The sequence below is a fragment of the Nanorana parkeri genome, unplaced genomic scaffold (genome assembly GCF_000935625.1).
Source record: "Nanorana parkeri isolate BGI_ZX_2015 unplaced genomic scaffold, ASM93562v1 scaffold7, whole genome shotgun sequence".
Lineage (NCBI taxonomy): Eukaryota > Metazoa > Chordata > Amphibia > Anura > Dicroglossidae > Nanorana > Nanorana parkeri.
Window position 1 is genome coordinate 4,769,468 of NW_017306275.1, and position 14,047 is coordinate 4,783,514.

At 43.3% G+C, this 14,047-nt stretch overlaps 1 protein-coding gene across 2 annotated transcripts in view; it reads left to right on the plus strand.

The window, feature by feature from the left end:
* RALBP1 (ralA binding protein 1) overlaps positions 1 to 2,806 on the plus strand; it is a 33,118-nt gene extending 30,312 nt beyond the window's left edge. The window contains exons 10-11 of one of the 2 annotated variants that reach the window (XM_018553958.1): positions 1,964 to 2,173; positions 2,259 to 2,806. In XM_018553958.1, coding sequence (XP_018409460.1) covers positions 1,964 to 2,173; positions 2,259 to 2,276 — 228 coding nt within the window. In that variant the 3' untranslated portion in view covers positions 2,277 to 2,806. Of the gene's footprint in view, positions 1 to 1,963 lie in introns of both variants that reach the window. The other variant, XM_018553951.1, reaches the window with a different exon arrangement.
* Positions 2,807 to 14,047: the final 11,241 nt, after the last annotated feature.

Here is a 14,047-nt window from a genome sequence, read left to right on the forward strand (position 1 = left end):
TATATATATATATATATATACACACACATACACATACACATACTGTATGTATGTATGTATAAATGTATGTGTGGGTTATATAATGTGATGGTGTCTGGTATCCTCTACATTACTGCAGTAAAAAAAAGAGCAGGCCTTATCTGAAGGGTGTGTATGGATAGGCCACAAGGTTAGCACATTTGTAGAATGTTGGCTGACATTGACACTGTGGAGAGTAGATTTAATATGACTCCGCTAAGCTACCATTGTGGCCCTTGGCTCTTCTTGTCGGGCTGTACACACCTACATGACCCATTACACAATAATGTGTCATAGTGAGCCTGGTTAGTGAATAGGCACATTGTATTATTTGATATTTTCATACATCTGACTTTACATGACTAGCTTTAAGTGGATTTCGGAAGTGTTTTCCCATTATTCCTTCTTCCCTACCCTCTCCAATCTCCAAAATAAATGTTTTGCTTACTGTTTTGTTATCAGAACTACTTAAAGGGAAACAATAATGTTTTCAGCTAAGTTGTAATTGTCTTTTTTTATTTAAACCTTTTTAAACTGCTGTTATGCTTTTTTCTTATTTCCATTATGTATACAATCTTTATTATGTCATCTTTAGTACACAACTAGAGCACTATGGGTTAGCTAAAGAAGGTTCACCACAAGTAACTCTTGTTGCCAACTGCCCTCTTTGAGAAGTTTTGAGTGATCTTTATCAGTTAGGTCTGCGTTACTCCTCACATTATGAGGGGTATTTATCAAAACCGGAGCAGACAGTCTGGAGCAGCTGTACAGGGCAACCAATCAGCTTCTACATTTCATTTTCAAGTCTTTACTGAACAAGCTGATTGGTTGCCATGCACAGCTGCTCCAGATTTTGTCTGCTCCAGTTTTGATAAATTCCCCTCTGTGTAAGTTTCAGCTTGAGTTATTGATCTCTGTGAACAGGCTACAGAGAAACTGAAGAGCAGTCCTGCTGGCTGGATAACAGGCTACATAATATTAATATGTAATATTTTATATTTAGCTGGAAAAAAAATCAGGTTTGCTTGTTTTATATTTTTTAGTAGGGATGTACCGATATATATCGGCCGCCGAAAAACATATCGGCCGAAAATGGCACTTTTGGCTAAATGCGGAAAGTGCCATTTTCCTGCCGATACATTGGCACATCACTGCTTTCTCTCCTCTCCGCTGGGCGCTGCTCTATGTCCCAGCGGGGAGGAGAGAAAGTGACAGCCGGCCGAGCGCTGCGGGAGGAGAGCGCTGTGAGCGGCCGATGTCTCTCCTCCTACACCGCTCAGCCTCCTATCACAGTCTGGCAGGGTGGTGTGTGGGCGGAGACAGCACTGTCACAGGAGGCTGAGCTCTCCTCCCTGCTCCGCCCGCTCAGCCTCCTGTGACAGCGTGTCAGAAAGTAGAGCGAGTGCAAACACTCAGCGATCAGTGATCGCTGAGTGTTTGTAGATAATTGAGGATATGGCATGTTGACTATATCCTCAATTATGAATGAATGGGAAGTGATCTACATCACCTCCTGTTCATTCATGATTGTGGTTATAGTAAACATACTATGTCCTCATGTTATCAATGAACAGGAAGACTCATAGAGGATTCCTGTTCATTGATAATAGGGGACACAGAAAAAGAGATCGAGGGCTCTGTGTGTCTCTGAGGACACTGTTCCAATCTCTTTTTCTATTTTAAAAGGGAAATATCAGGGGTCTGTTTAGACTCCTAATATTTCCCCAAAGCCCCTAAAACATTTTCGGTTTCAGTCTGACAATTTCATTATTTTGGTTTTGAAATTTCTATTTCAGTGCACCTCTATTTTTTAGTCTTGTCCATAACAAGGATAGAAAGAGAAGTTATGTACAAAGCCACCTATCTGTTTAACATTCCCTGTACATCCACATCTTGCTCTTGTAGCACCCAATACATTTTTACTAAATAACTGCCTCTTGTTTAGATTAAGAACAACCATTTGAACCAGGCAATTCATGAAGAGAGAGAGGCCATCATTGAGCTGCGCGTTCAACTTAGGCTGTTACAGATGCAGCGCATGACGTCCGAACAGCTGCAGGAGGAAGAGGAGCCAGGGAAGGCAGTCAGCAGACCCCAGCTGCAGAGGGACACTGCCTCTGAGTCCAAACCACCTAAAGACAAGACAAAGGAGCAAGTAAGACCTTCTCCAATTAAAGATTGGAAAGAAACGCTTATCTGAGAGTCATACTAAAGACGTTACCCCTTATTAACACTTTCAGGCCATTGCAGCGCTATGAAACATGCATCGCTTTATGGAGGAAGAGTTTGCTCGCCTTGTGGGTTCTGGCTGTCCTGGACTCGGGATACTGACATAGCAGAATAAATACTTATTATTTTGTACAAGAGTAATGGTGGAAAAAAAAAAGAGAATGTAATTTTCTAAAAAACAAAAAAAAAACAACAAAACAAACACAGAACATGTAATAAGGAAAAGTGGCAATGAAATGAAAATAGTGTTTTTTTGTTTTTGTTTTTTTGTGACACTTTTACTATCCAAAATGTAACCAGACACAACAAAATGCTATTATTTATTCCTGAGTGTCTTTGCATCAGAGCAGCTTTAAATATGTAGGTTTTTTTTTCTTCTTCATTATACCAGGGATGTTGTAGCTGTGAATACACCAGTTGGAGACTACTACGAAAAAAACTTTGATTCTATTGACTTTACATGGGTCCTCTGGGGTCAGACGGGCTCTCTAGTCATGCTGATGTGTAGGCAGCATTTGTGTAGGTTTGGTGTGGGTGTATAGAACCGTTGAGATATGTTTGAGGTCAAGTACAAGGTCATGGAATGAAGCAAGTGATGGCACAATGTCACTGTGCTTCATTCACTATATGTTGTATGTAATCCTGCAAAGGATAGTAGATTTCTATGATTGTTACATGCAAAATGAATGGCAAGTATTGTGTGTGGGCTGCTGATTTCAGCCTCATTGGAGAGAACCATAGAGGTTAAATAATGCATATGAATATTTGAGAATCAGTAAACCTAGAGCAGCAGAAGTTACCTAACGGGAAGTCGTGCGGCCTGTTGTCTGTTATTGGGCATTTCATGCAGTAGGGGGCTTTCTAGTGGTAGGTCTTGTTCTGCAGGCGTTCCGGACAGGTAGTAAACTAGTCTTGGCCATTCACTGCCTGGTGCCCGGAAGTTGTCAGTTTTGGACTTTCAGCACCACAAAACAGGCTTTAAAAAAGACGTGTCCCTCTTAGCGCCTGACCCTTCAGGCTACCTAACCCTCACCTGCGACCTAAAACTTAGTCTAACCCTTAAAGTGTATGTCTTTGCAAAATGCAAAAAAACCATATTCGCTATTCATTCTCTGTAATGCATGCACTTTTCCCTGTGTTCTGTCTATTAATACACTGTAAGTACAGGAACATACCTAATGATCATGCCAAAAATTCCAGTGAATTCCTTACTCCCCAATGTTGGCTGACAACGCTGCTTCTGTAAGTACAGAAAAATACCAGATAATCTTGCCAAAAACTCGAGTGAGTTCCTAACTTCCTAATGTTGGCTGACAGCGCTGCTTCTGCTGCACTAAAATTCCTGTCAGTCCTGACCTGAGGTCTCCCCTTGTGGATTACTACACATCTCCTCCTTTCCTCGTGTTCATTACATAGATGGTAGGTGTTCTGTAGTGTAACAGGGGAGACCTCAGTCAGGACTGATAGCATAGACTGGGATTCATTGCAGCAGAGGGGATCTCTCTACAGGAAGTGAAGAGCATGTATTGCAGAAATATACAGCATGTTTTTTTATTTATTGTGCCCAGACATACACTTTAACACTTTACCTCCCCCAAACACTTAGTGGTCTATTTATACATGTTTCTACACCTTTCCCACCTTTCTCTGATTGGATGTCAATCCTGGGTGACAGTTGTGTGAATCATGTGTGAAAACATTCAGAAATGGACCCCTGCACCCTAGCTTTAATCTTTAGCTGTACTTTAAAAAAAAAAAAGGGAACATTTACCTGTAAGATTTAGGCTACCACTTAGCCCCCTACAACTTATCCTAACCCTCAGTCTTTTACCCCTAACACTAAGTGAACCCCAAAAGTGTCAGACCATCCTATGCAAGAAGCTCCCGGTTTCTGCACCAAAAAGAAGCTACCCTGAGATGCCAGTATCTATCTAAATTTAACTAAAGGTAGACCTGGTCTGGGGTTATATGCAGGCTGTCATTGCTAACCTGGTCTGCGGTTATATGTAGGCTGTCATTGCTAACCTGGTCTGCAGTTATATGTAGGCTGTCATTGCTAACCTGGTCTGCGGTTATATGTAGGCTGTCATTGCTAACCTGGTCTGGGGATATATGGAGGCTGTCATTGCTAACCTGGTCTGGAAACTCTAGCTGCCTGACTTTCCTCTGACTTCTAATCTGCATTTTTGTTCCGTAGGTATAGGTTTCCTATTACTTGGAAAGTTAATAGAATGATAACGTATTTCAGTGAAGACACTTTTGCATAAACTTACTTTGTCAGTTCCTTATCAGTAAGACACCCAGATTGTCTTCTCTGCCACTTGTGAATGCTCAGCACACAGGTCTGTGCAATCATCTTGATAGTTGAACGGAGTATGACAAGCACACCCCGGAGAGTATTTGGCTTCTATCATTAAATCCCTAATGGTGTCTATAGACATAAGATAGCAGTGAGATGATACGGGCGATTCTGAGGCAAACATCTTAAGCTGACCACACGCCAGTAGAACTTGCGATGGAGGATAGGAGTCGCATGTAAGCAGACATGTGTCTCCGATCTGTCGTGATCAGATCCGCCGAAACGGAACTCTGTGCCATTTTTTCAGACCTAGACGGAGTCGGTGGCAATCTGATGTAAATAGATTCATGTCCCTTTAGATCCGGCTGTCCATAGAGTAACATTGAGCTTCCAATCAGATCCGCTTGAAAAACCGACGAGCAGACCTGATCGGACTTCCATGTGAAAGGGGCCTAACAATAAATGTGGTTTTCGGGAAGCTCCATTCATTTCAGAATTGAATGATAAAAGCAACCCATTTTCAAACAACATTTGTCAAGTCTCTAATGGCATTCTGCAATGTTCTGAAGAGATTATTTGTATGACATTCTACCAGTATATACCTACTTGAAGAAAGCTCGTTCCCACATATGAAACACATTTTGTGGTGATAAGAAATGATTTAGCAGGACTGGAATTTTTCAGCTGTTTCCATTGGCAGGATGGTGTGTCCTTTTTTGCCATCCTAAGATAATCAAACAACTGAGGTCAACTTTTGATGTTTCCTTTATGTAGAAAAAGAGTTCCAATCTTATCTGGCAGCGTCACATTTTTATTTGGCAAACAAATGAAGTCAATTATTTATTGAACATTTTTCATACTCCTCTTTGTATTAAAGATCGAGGTCTGGCGAGCCCTGTCTTATGTCTATGGATGGCCGAAGTTGTACGTTTCTGTGCTTTTTATGCTTTGATTTCAAGTCGCTTGGTTGCAGCGGCACCGCCATCTACTTTGATTAACAGCTGTGTGTCTATATTTGTGTGTCTTTTTTGCCTGTAGAATGCTGCCTATATCACTTGTCCTAGTAGACTAACGTGCGCTTACTCGCTAGTCACATGTTAATATTACTAATGTCTCGACTACGTATGTGAACGTCCTTTTTAACTCCAAGTAAAGTCCTTGCGTCAAGATACTTGAGATTGAGGCAGCTGATATTTGTCATGGTTCGGGATTACTGTAGGTGATCCCTCTGTGACATTGCTCACATTTTACTTTCATCTGTGAATGGGTCTTCCCTGTCTAAGATATAGATGTAAGCCAGATATGTTCATTTATCATGCCTTTATGTTACTTTTCAGCCATGTACCCCAGCAGTGCAACATTTTCCTGGAATCAGTGCCACTTGGAACCTGGCAACATATAGTCTGTCCATTCATGCAGTAGGAGAGGCATGAACAATGAGCAATTCACGTGTTGCTGGTCCAGGTTTCATTAACGTGTCTTTTACCAGAGGGTCACAAACTTTTCTTTCATGTACATCATTCCTCCTTTTTTAGCACCTAGATTACAAGCTGTCCCGACATTACGAGGCACTTTGTGCCCGATCTGGCTACTTTTCCTTAATGATTCTTACATGTCTTGTCGCTTGCACAGAGTCTGTGAAAATGTATTATATATTCACTGTAGATGGTTTCTATAACTCTTCCAGCAATAGAAATATGGGCTGGATAATACATTGCTGGAGCCAATAAAATCACATTCCAGTCCCACTTTGGATATACAGGGTTGCTTAGCGGTTGGGTTTGTACAATAGATTTGTGTTCTAGTTCCAGCTGTCTCTAGTACTTTAGATTGCACACACTTTGGGTTCATAGCCTGCAGTGACACACCTGAGCATTGCAAAATGAAGGTCAGGTGGAGCTTTAAAAGAGATCATTGATCTCTGTGTAGATTTGCAATGCTGATTTGCATGTTAATTGAAGACCGGTCAAAGAAGGTTGCTTTAAAAGTACCATATTTGTAACATACAGTCAGGTGTGTAGCGTGCTTACAATGCATCACTTCTACTCTCTTACCTCACCTCCCATGGACGTCCCTCAGTTTTCATGGAGCGGCTGTGATGCAGTTTAGTGTAGCACAAAATGTCTTCAGTCTCAGGAGGGTGCAAGGGCTAGCGTGTCTCATGCAGCGTGCAGCTGTTCTCATAAATGCCTAGCAGGGTTATACGGCTGTAAGTTACATTGTCTTCCATATACTTGATGTGTAATTTAACCTTTTGACATATTAAAGTAAACCTGCCATGAGAGAAACCCAGAGGCTGCCATTTCTGACATGTCCTGAAACTGCTAGTCAACTGGCTTGTGTACCGGTCCTCTTGTTTTAATGAGTTCACTGACCAAGATATGCAGGGAAGGACTTTTCTTACCTGCATACTTGTCCCAGGTCAGTGATTTAGCATTAATGACAGCCAGGCTGCTAGCATTTTCAGAAAGAAGTCCGCAATGAAACCCTTCACCTTTTCCTCAGGTCAGATTAACTTTAGGACATTGTGAGATAATTTTCCGAAAACTGTGAAAACCCCTTTTAGGGCCTGCACATATAGGGTCTCAAAGGGGTCGGCTGGTACATCTTCTGGATCCCAGCCCAAAAGAGAACATTGGGCCAAAGGGCTTAATGTGCGTAAGCAGACAGCGAAATGTTTGCCACATGCAGGCTTTAATACTGTGATACTGCTCCTGTCCCTGGCTCCCCCATGACAGGCCCACCCCCTCTCCTGTTGCAGGAGACTTGACAAATGAGCAACCATAGTACACAAAAGCATTTTTTGGTCATTAACGTGTAAACACTAATCTAAAGTGCACCCCAGTCAACACGTACTTACAAAGCATTTACTTTGTACCAAGCCGCTATTAACAGGCACTTAGAAGCCCTCAGAGGCATTTTACAAGTTCTCGGAGGCGTATAAACTCTGCAGAGACTTCCTGAATGTTTCATAAATGGCTTATGAACACAACGCTCATCAGACTATTCTTTTTAAAAGCCAAGATGAAAAAATGTCCTTGGGTCCAGAAAGACACTAGTGATGGCATCGGGAACAATAAGAATGATCTTTAACTGTAATGATCCTTCACTCTCTCCCCCTTAACTTTAATAAATGGGCCTTGCATTTTTATAGGGACTATCGATCCCATTTTAAAGCTTTTGTTGTGGTGGACCTGTGCAGCGCTAGGCGGATGCAATATAATAGGGTTAATATATGAAAACTGGTGCAAAGGTAGAACTGTTGTTCATAGCATCCAAGATGCCTTGCTTCATCTGAAAGTGATCATCTGATTGGCTGTTATGGGCAGCAGATTTATATATATATATATATATATTTTTTTTTAAATAAATCAGCACAACTTGGGGCAAAGCCTTGTGAAGTGGTGTAGTGCTTGCAGTGCTGGCCTACGATTGGCTTGTACCATTCACTGCTGGTGAATGAGCAGATCCTTTCTTCCAGGTGCAATTTCCATTATTCTTACTGCAAGTAACTTTATAACTGGAATGAACAACCCTACAAATGCAAACCCTCCCTCTCCACCTGTACACGTGTGTAGACTGCCAATTTTAGTTATATTTCCTTTCCTTGTTTGCATTAATGAAGTGTTAATATTTGCCTTCGTCTGTTACAAGAGCATTTTGTATTTACTAATGTCAGCCTATTTTAGTGCATTAACTATCAAATCATGTCACTTATCAGTGTTTTTATTTCTCCCAACATTATGTAGGTCTTAGAACATAATTCTATTTCAGGCACCATGCAACGGGGTAAATAAAGAATCCATTTTAAACCTACACCTTGTTTGTCTTTCTTGGATTAATAATGCTTTATGCAGGACCACTAGAAAAACTAAAACTTTTCTTAATTGTACAGGACACAGGCTTAGTCTTTGACGATTGGGTTATATGCAGCCACCGGCAAACAGAGTTGCTAGAACAGCCACTATAGCCTTCCACTCCCAGCAAGGCTGTTTTTTTGCTAGTGTCCTCAGGGTCTGGATTTTTTCCCTCTACTTAGTGTGGTAAATGGCTTCTGTACCTGTGGACATTTCTCTGTAGATTCTCCTATCAAGGTTCTGACTGCACTATAGCCACTGTGATTGCCCCCCCTTGCAGCTTGGCTAAACCTTGGGGACCATACTCGTACCCAACTGTATGGAAGATGCGCAGCCAGCCTGCAATGTTGCTTCAGGCACTGAATCCTTGGCACGTGGTGCAATGAGTTGTCAGCTGCAGGGTGCTATACAGGTCCAGGGTGGTGGTCCATCAGTGGGTGGAGCCCTATCCCTGAAGACCCTCCCAACACCCTTAGTAAAAACTTTTGTTTAGGGCATAGCTCACATAGCTCCTCCTGTACTCTCCCCTGTGATGTCGTGCAATCTCAGCCTGGTTCTGTTGGCTCTCTAGAGGCCACACTATGAACCTATCAAGGATATTCCCTGAGCTGATCTCACTTGCAAGGTTGCTGTCACTTCTGCAAGTTGTCTCTGAGTTAGAGGCCTTATGTAAAGAACCCTTCCTGGTATTGCACAAGGATAAGGTTGTCCTGAGGCCTAAAATTTCCTTTCTTCCTAAGGTGGTATCTTCCTTTCACCTCAACCAGGACAGTGTCCTTCTTCCCACTGTCCTGCCCCAAAGCATCTCAAAGTCTTTTCCTTCTACTGTTTGGTTGTTGTGCCTGTTACCTTTCAGCTATAGCTTCCTTTAGACAGTTGGACTCCTTCTTTGTCCTTCGTCAAAGCTCCCTGCTTCTCACTGTACCTTAGCCAGGTGGAATAGACAAGTCATTATCCAAACCTATACACTGAAAGATGGGGCTCATCCCTTCCCTATTTAGGCATACTCTACCATATGTGTTAGCGCCTTCTCAGCTTTTCAGCATCTGTTCCCCAGATTTGGAAGACCGTAAGTGGTACTCCGTGTTCACATTTGCTCAGTTTTGCCAGGATGGTGTTCAGGCTTCCTCTGATTCCAGCTGTGGCCGCAAAGTGCTTCAAGCAGCTCTCTGAGTTGAAGGTTCTTGATCCCTTGTTCTGTGGGCCTGTTGGTATTTGCTGCTGTGTGCCCACCCCTCAGGTGTAGTCTAAGACTAAGCCTGTATCCTGTGCTGTATGATTAACCACCTTCCGTCCATGGCCGTTTGTGAACGGCCGGACGGAAGTCTGCTCAGAGCGGGTGGGCGTCTTAAGACGTCCTGCCCCTCCCCCCCTCTCGTGCGCGCGCTGAGCGCCGCACGCGAGAGGGAAAACTGTTAGCATGTAAACAGCCAGCGATGGCTGTTTACATACAAGCGATCAGGCGTCTCTAGAGACGCCCGATTGCTTGCACGATCTGCGGGTGTGCGCGCCCCCCCCCCACCTGTGTCCCGTCGCCGCTGCCGGTCCCGTGATCCGATGTCCGCTGTGGCCGGTGCGGCTGGGACCGGCACGGCGACGCTCTAACAGGAGATCAAAGGGAGATCATTACTTGATCATCCCTTTGATCTCTCTTCCTGTCCCCGAATGCAGGAAGTGATGTATATTACATCACTTCCTGCATTCAGTGTCACTCTCCGGTGCAGAACACCGGAGAGAAGCTGATGGAGCAGATCTCTGCTTCATCAGCTTCTCTGGGGGTCCCTAGGTGACATCAGAGGTCTTGGAGACCCCTGATGTCTCCATAAAGAGGACCTGTTTGGTGAACTGGCTATTACATAGGGGATTCCTTAGTCCCCTATGTTATAGCAATAAAGTTAAGTAAAAAAAAAACAAAAACTTACAGCATTAAAAAAATAAAGAAGCTAAAAAAAAATAACGCAAACATTTTTTTAAAGTCCCCCGCCCCCCACATACACACGCAAACATGTGTCGGGTGCGCCTATGTACGAAACCGACGATTGCGCCCCCTTTATGCAGCACATGTTACATATCGCCGCGAACGTCGCAGTGAGAACAATAATTCTAGGGCCATCAATCACTGATAACACTAAACTGATGAGCGGTAAAAGCGTTTAAAGCGTCGCCTATGGCCAATTTTGGCTGCGGTCGTTTTCTGCGATTTTGCGGGCGTGCGCAATTTTAAAGGTTGACATGTTTAGTGTCTATTTACCCGACGTGACCCCGTCTTTTATATTGTACCAAAAAATTGGGGTAAAAATAAATGTTTAATAAAATTTTATAGGGAAACATGTTTTTTTTCAAAATTTATGGTACTTTTTTTGTTATATAGTAAAAAATAAAAACCCCATTGGTGAATAAAAGCCACCAAAAGAAAGCTCTATGTGTCCCCAAAAATGGTATGAAAATCGTTTCAGTAAAGTGTTGCATGACGGAATAAACGTCAGTCAAAGTACCGCAGCGCTGAATACTGAAAAATGGCCTGGCCAGGAAGGGGGTGAAACACTATGGCCTTTAAGTGGTTAAGGTGCAAATGGTTTTTGATTTACCTGTAAACTCCTTTTCTTGGAATTTCTGTGATTACTTCCATTGCTTGCTGAAAAAATGAAGCCAGGAGATGGCTGCTTATAACCCAGTAGTCGGATCAGACCTGCGTCCTGTACTGTACTCCAACAAAAGGATTTAACAGGTAAATCAAAAGTCCTATTTTACATTGCTACTGATTACATTGCAATTTACAGATGTAAAAAATGTACAGGGTTATTCACACAAGGGTGAAGAGTTTGGAGAAAGCAATGAGAAGTGAACAAGCTAGGACAATATAGCTGATTTGGAAAAAGTCTCCAATTCAGCTCACTTTCCAGTTCATCTATGTTGTCCTGGATTGTTCCCTTCTCCTGCCTTCCCCAAACTCTTCACCCTCAGGTGAATAACTCTGCTAGTGTTCCCTTTTTTTAGAAAATCTATTTGTCCAATTAGTTCGGGTACAAAACCCCTTGGAATATATGCCTACTCGGAGGTTTGACAGACAATACATCAACCTTAAAGTATATTTAACCTCAAGAACAAACATTCTATACATTGTAGTGTACTGGTCATTAGATATGATGATGGCGGCAGCAGCATTGGTTTTCTTTTTCCCTGTCCTAAGACGCTTACACACTACTGTTTCCATGGTGAAGAAGCATTGTCACCCTCTCCCCATCTTAATACCATAGAGTGGAGGTGTTCTGTAATACACAGAGAGAAATGGGCAGGGCATCGTGTATGATGTGAGGATGCCGAGGGACATACCATTGCTGCAGCATTGGAGAAGACAGGATTCAGGGAGCTCTGTGATGGCCGGCTCTGAGGTTTGGGTGAGTATAAAAAAAAAAATTTAAACTGTACACAGACCAGCAGTTAACCCTTGCAGTGTGGGGGTAGCCCCACTGCAAGGGTTAATAAAATGTGTGCCGGCTTTTGGACAGAAATATGGGATGAGTTCACTTGCCTTTGAAGATGCACCCTTATTCTTCCTACTACTTTATGGTTCCTTGACCTGAAACAAGTATATAGCTGTGTCCTAACACTGGATATTCCAAATCAGTGACCAAGAAATGAAGGTGGATACATGTACTCAGAAAATACATTGTCTGGCCTTAGCGGAGATCTCCCTATGGAAATGCTAGTTGCCGGTCATAATAATCCTTGGAGTCCCTGACCTGGGCCAAATATTGTGTATTCTGATTTTCCTCTGACTGCACTAGCTGTATTATCGTATGGCGCAAGGACTAAAGAAGTATTGAGCCCGGAGCTGGCCAGGCACCTAGAAGTCTCGGGAGAATAGCGAGGACAACCTGTGTTTCTGATCGTACAAGTTTCCTTTAATCTTTCAAAATATTTGGTAGTAGAAATAGATCAGGGGTGGCCAAACTTCGGCCCTCCAGCTGTGGTGAAACTACAAATCCCATGATGCATCTCTCTCCGGGAGTCATGTCTGTGGCTGTCAGTCTTGCAATGCCTCATGGGATTTGTAGTTCCACCACAGCTGGGGGGCTGGAGTTTGGCCACCCCTGAAATAGATGATCCAGATAGGTAAACGGCCTGTTTAATAAAATGGCTTTGGAAGTGCATAAAGATGCCACAACCTGCTGTTAGGAGTGTGGTTGGAGAAAGAAGGCATGTGCAGATGTGGACAAATTTGTTGGTACCCTTATAACTCGTTGAAAACAATGCTTCATTCCTCCTGAAAAGTGATTAAATCATCTCATGCATGCCTTTTGTACGTCATAAAGCAAAGAAAGTGTGAAAGAGATAAAGTATTGCTTATTGTACAAAGATATAAAAGGTCTGGACAGATTTTTGGTACCCCTAGAAAATATTGTAAATAATTGGGTCAGTGATATTTAAAGGAGAACTATGAGGTGAGTGCTTTTCACTCCCCTCATAGTTCTAGCCAACCTGTGACAATGAGACTGTCACAGGTCGGCTCAGTAGATCGGGAGGTGAGCGAACACATACTGACGTTCGCTCACCTCTCGATACTGTCACGGCTCTCTGCCGTAACGGGAGGGGCTGGATTCCCCCCCCCCTCCCGGCTCCGCCAGCGCTGACTGGCGGATCGGGAGGGGGCGGGTACAGCTGGCTCTGCCTCTAGTTAGGCAGAGCCAGCTGTCACTCACGCAGCTGGGCAGATCCAGACATAATTGTCGAGATCCGCTTCAGCTGCGGCGTCTCAGTATACAGCGAGCTGTAGCTCGCGGTATACTGAGCTTAGGGTGACGGGAGGACGCTAGTTTGTGTCCTCCCGTTACCCTAAGGAGAACTATGGGGAAAAGCGCTAACCCCATAGTTCTCCTTTAATTCTATTTTCTGAATTAGTGTCACATATGCCTTCCATCCATCATTCAGCATATTTAAATGGAGAACATTCTGCTGTTTGGTGTCATCGTGTGCACCACACTGAGCATTGACCAGAGAAAGATAAGGAGATAGTTGTCTAGTCTAATGAGCTAAGAAAATGATAGACCAGCATGTGAAAGGTAAAGACTATAAGACCATCTCCAAGCAGCTTGAGTGAGGTTCCTGTGGCTACAATTATTAAGATACTTAAAGGTCCATGGGAGTGTATCCAACCGCCCTGGACATGGCCACAACAGGAAAATTTACCTCAGACTGAACAGAAGGATGGTTCACATGTTAGATGAAGAGCCACGGGAAACTTCCAAAGAGATACAAGCTGGACTCCAAAGGCAAGATGCATCAGTGTCCGATTATACCATCCGTCACTATTTGAGTGCATGTGGGCTCAAGGTAAGTAGATCCAAGAAGACTCCACTGTTAAAAGAAAACATTGACTCCAATGCACCACCGCACCCCCTCCCACCCCAGAATGCAGTGAGGTGGCCTGGTGTGAACTAGCCCTTTTGAGAAAGGGCAAGGTGGGGGTGATTGGAGTGTTGACAGCTGAGATGCTCAGAGCCGGGGTTTTAGGATGGTGGCAGCTGCAATGGTGAAAGAATGTGGCTTTACATTTGGCAGGTGCAGTGGTAAAAGTGAGAGCAAAATGGGGTGTTAGGCATCCAGGTTCAGTTGTGGGGGTCAGACCCAGTGGTAGTGATTT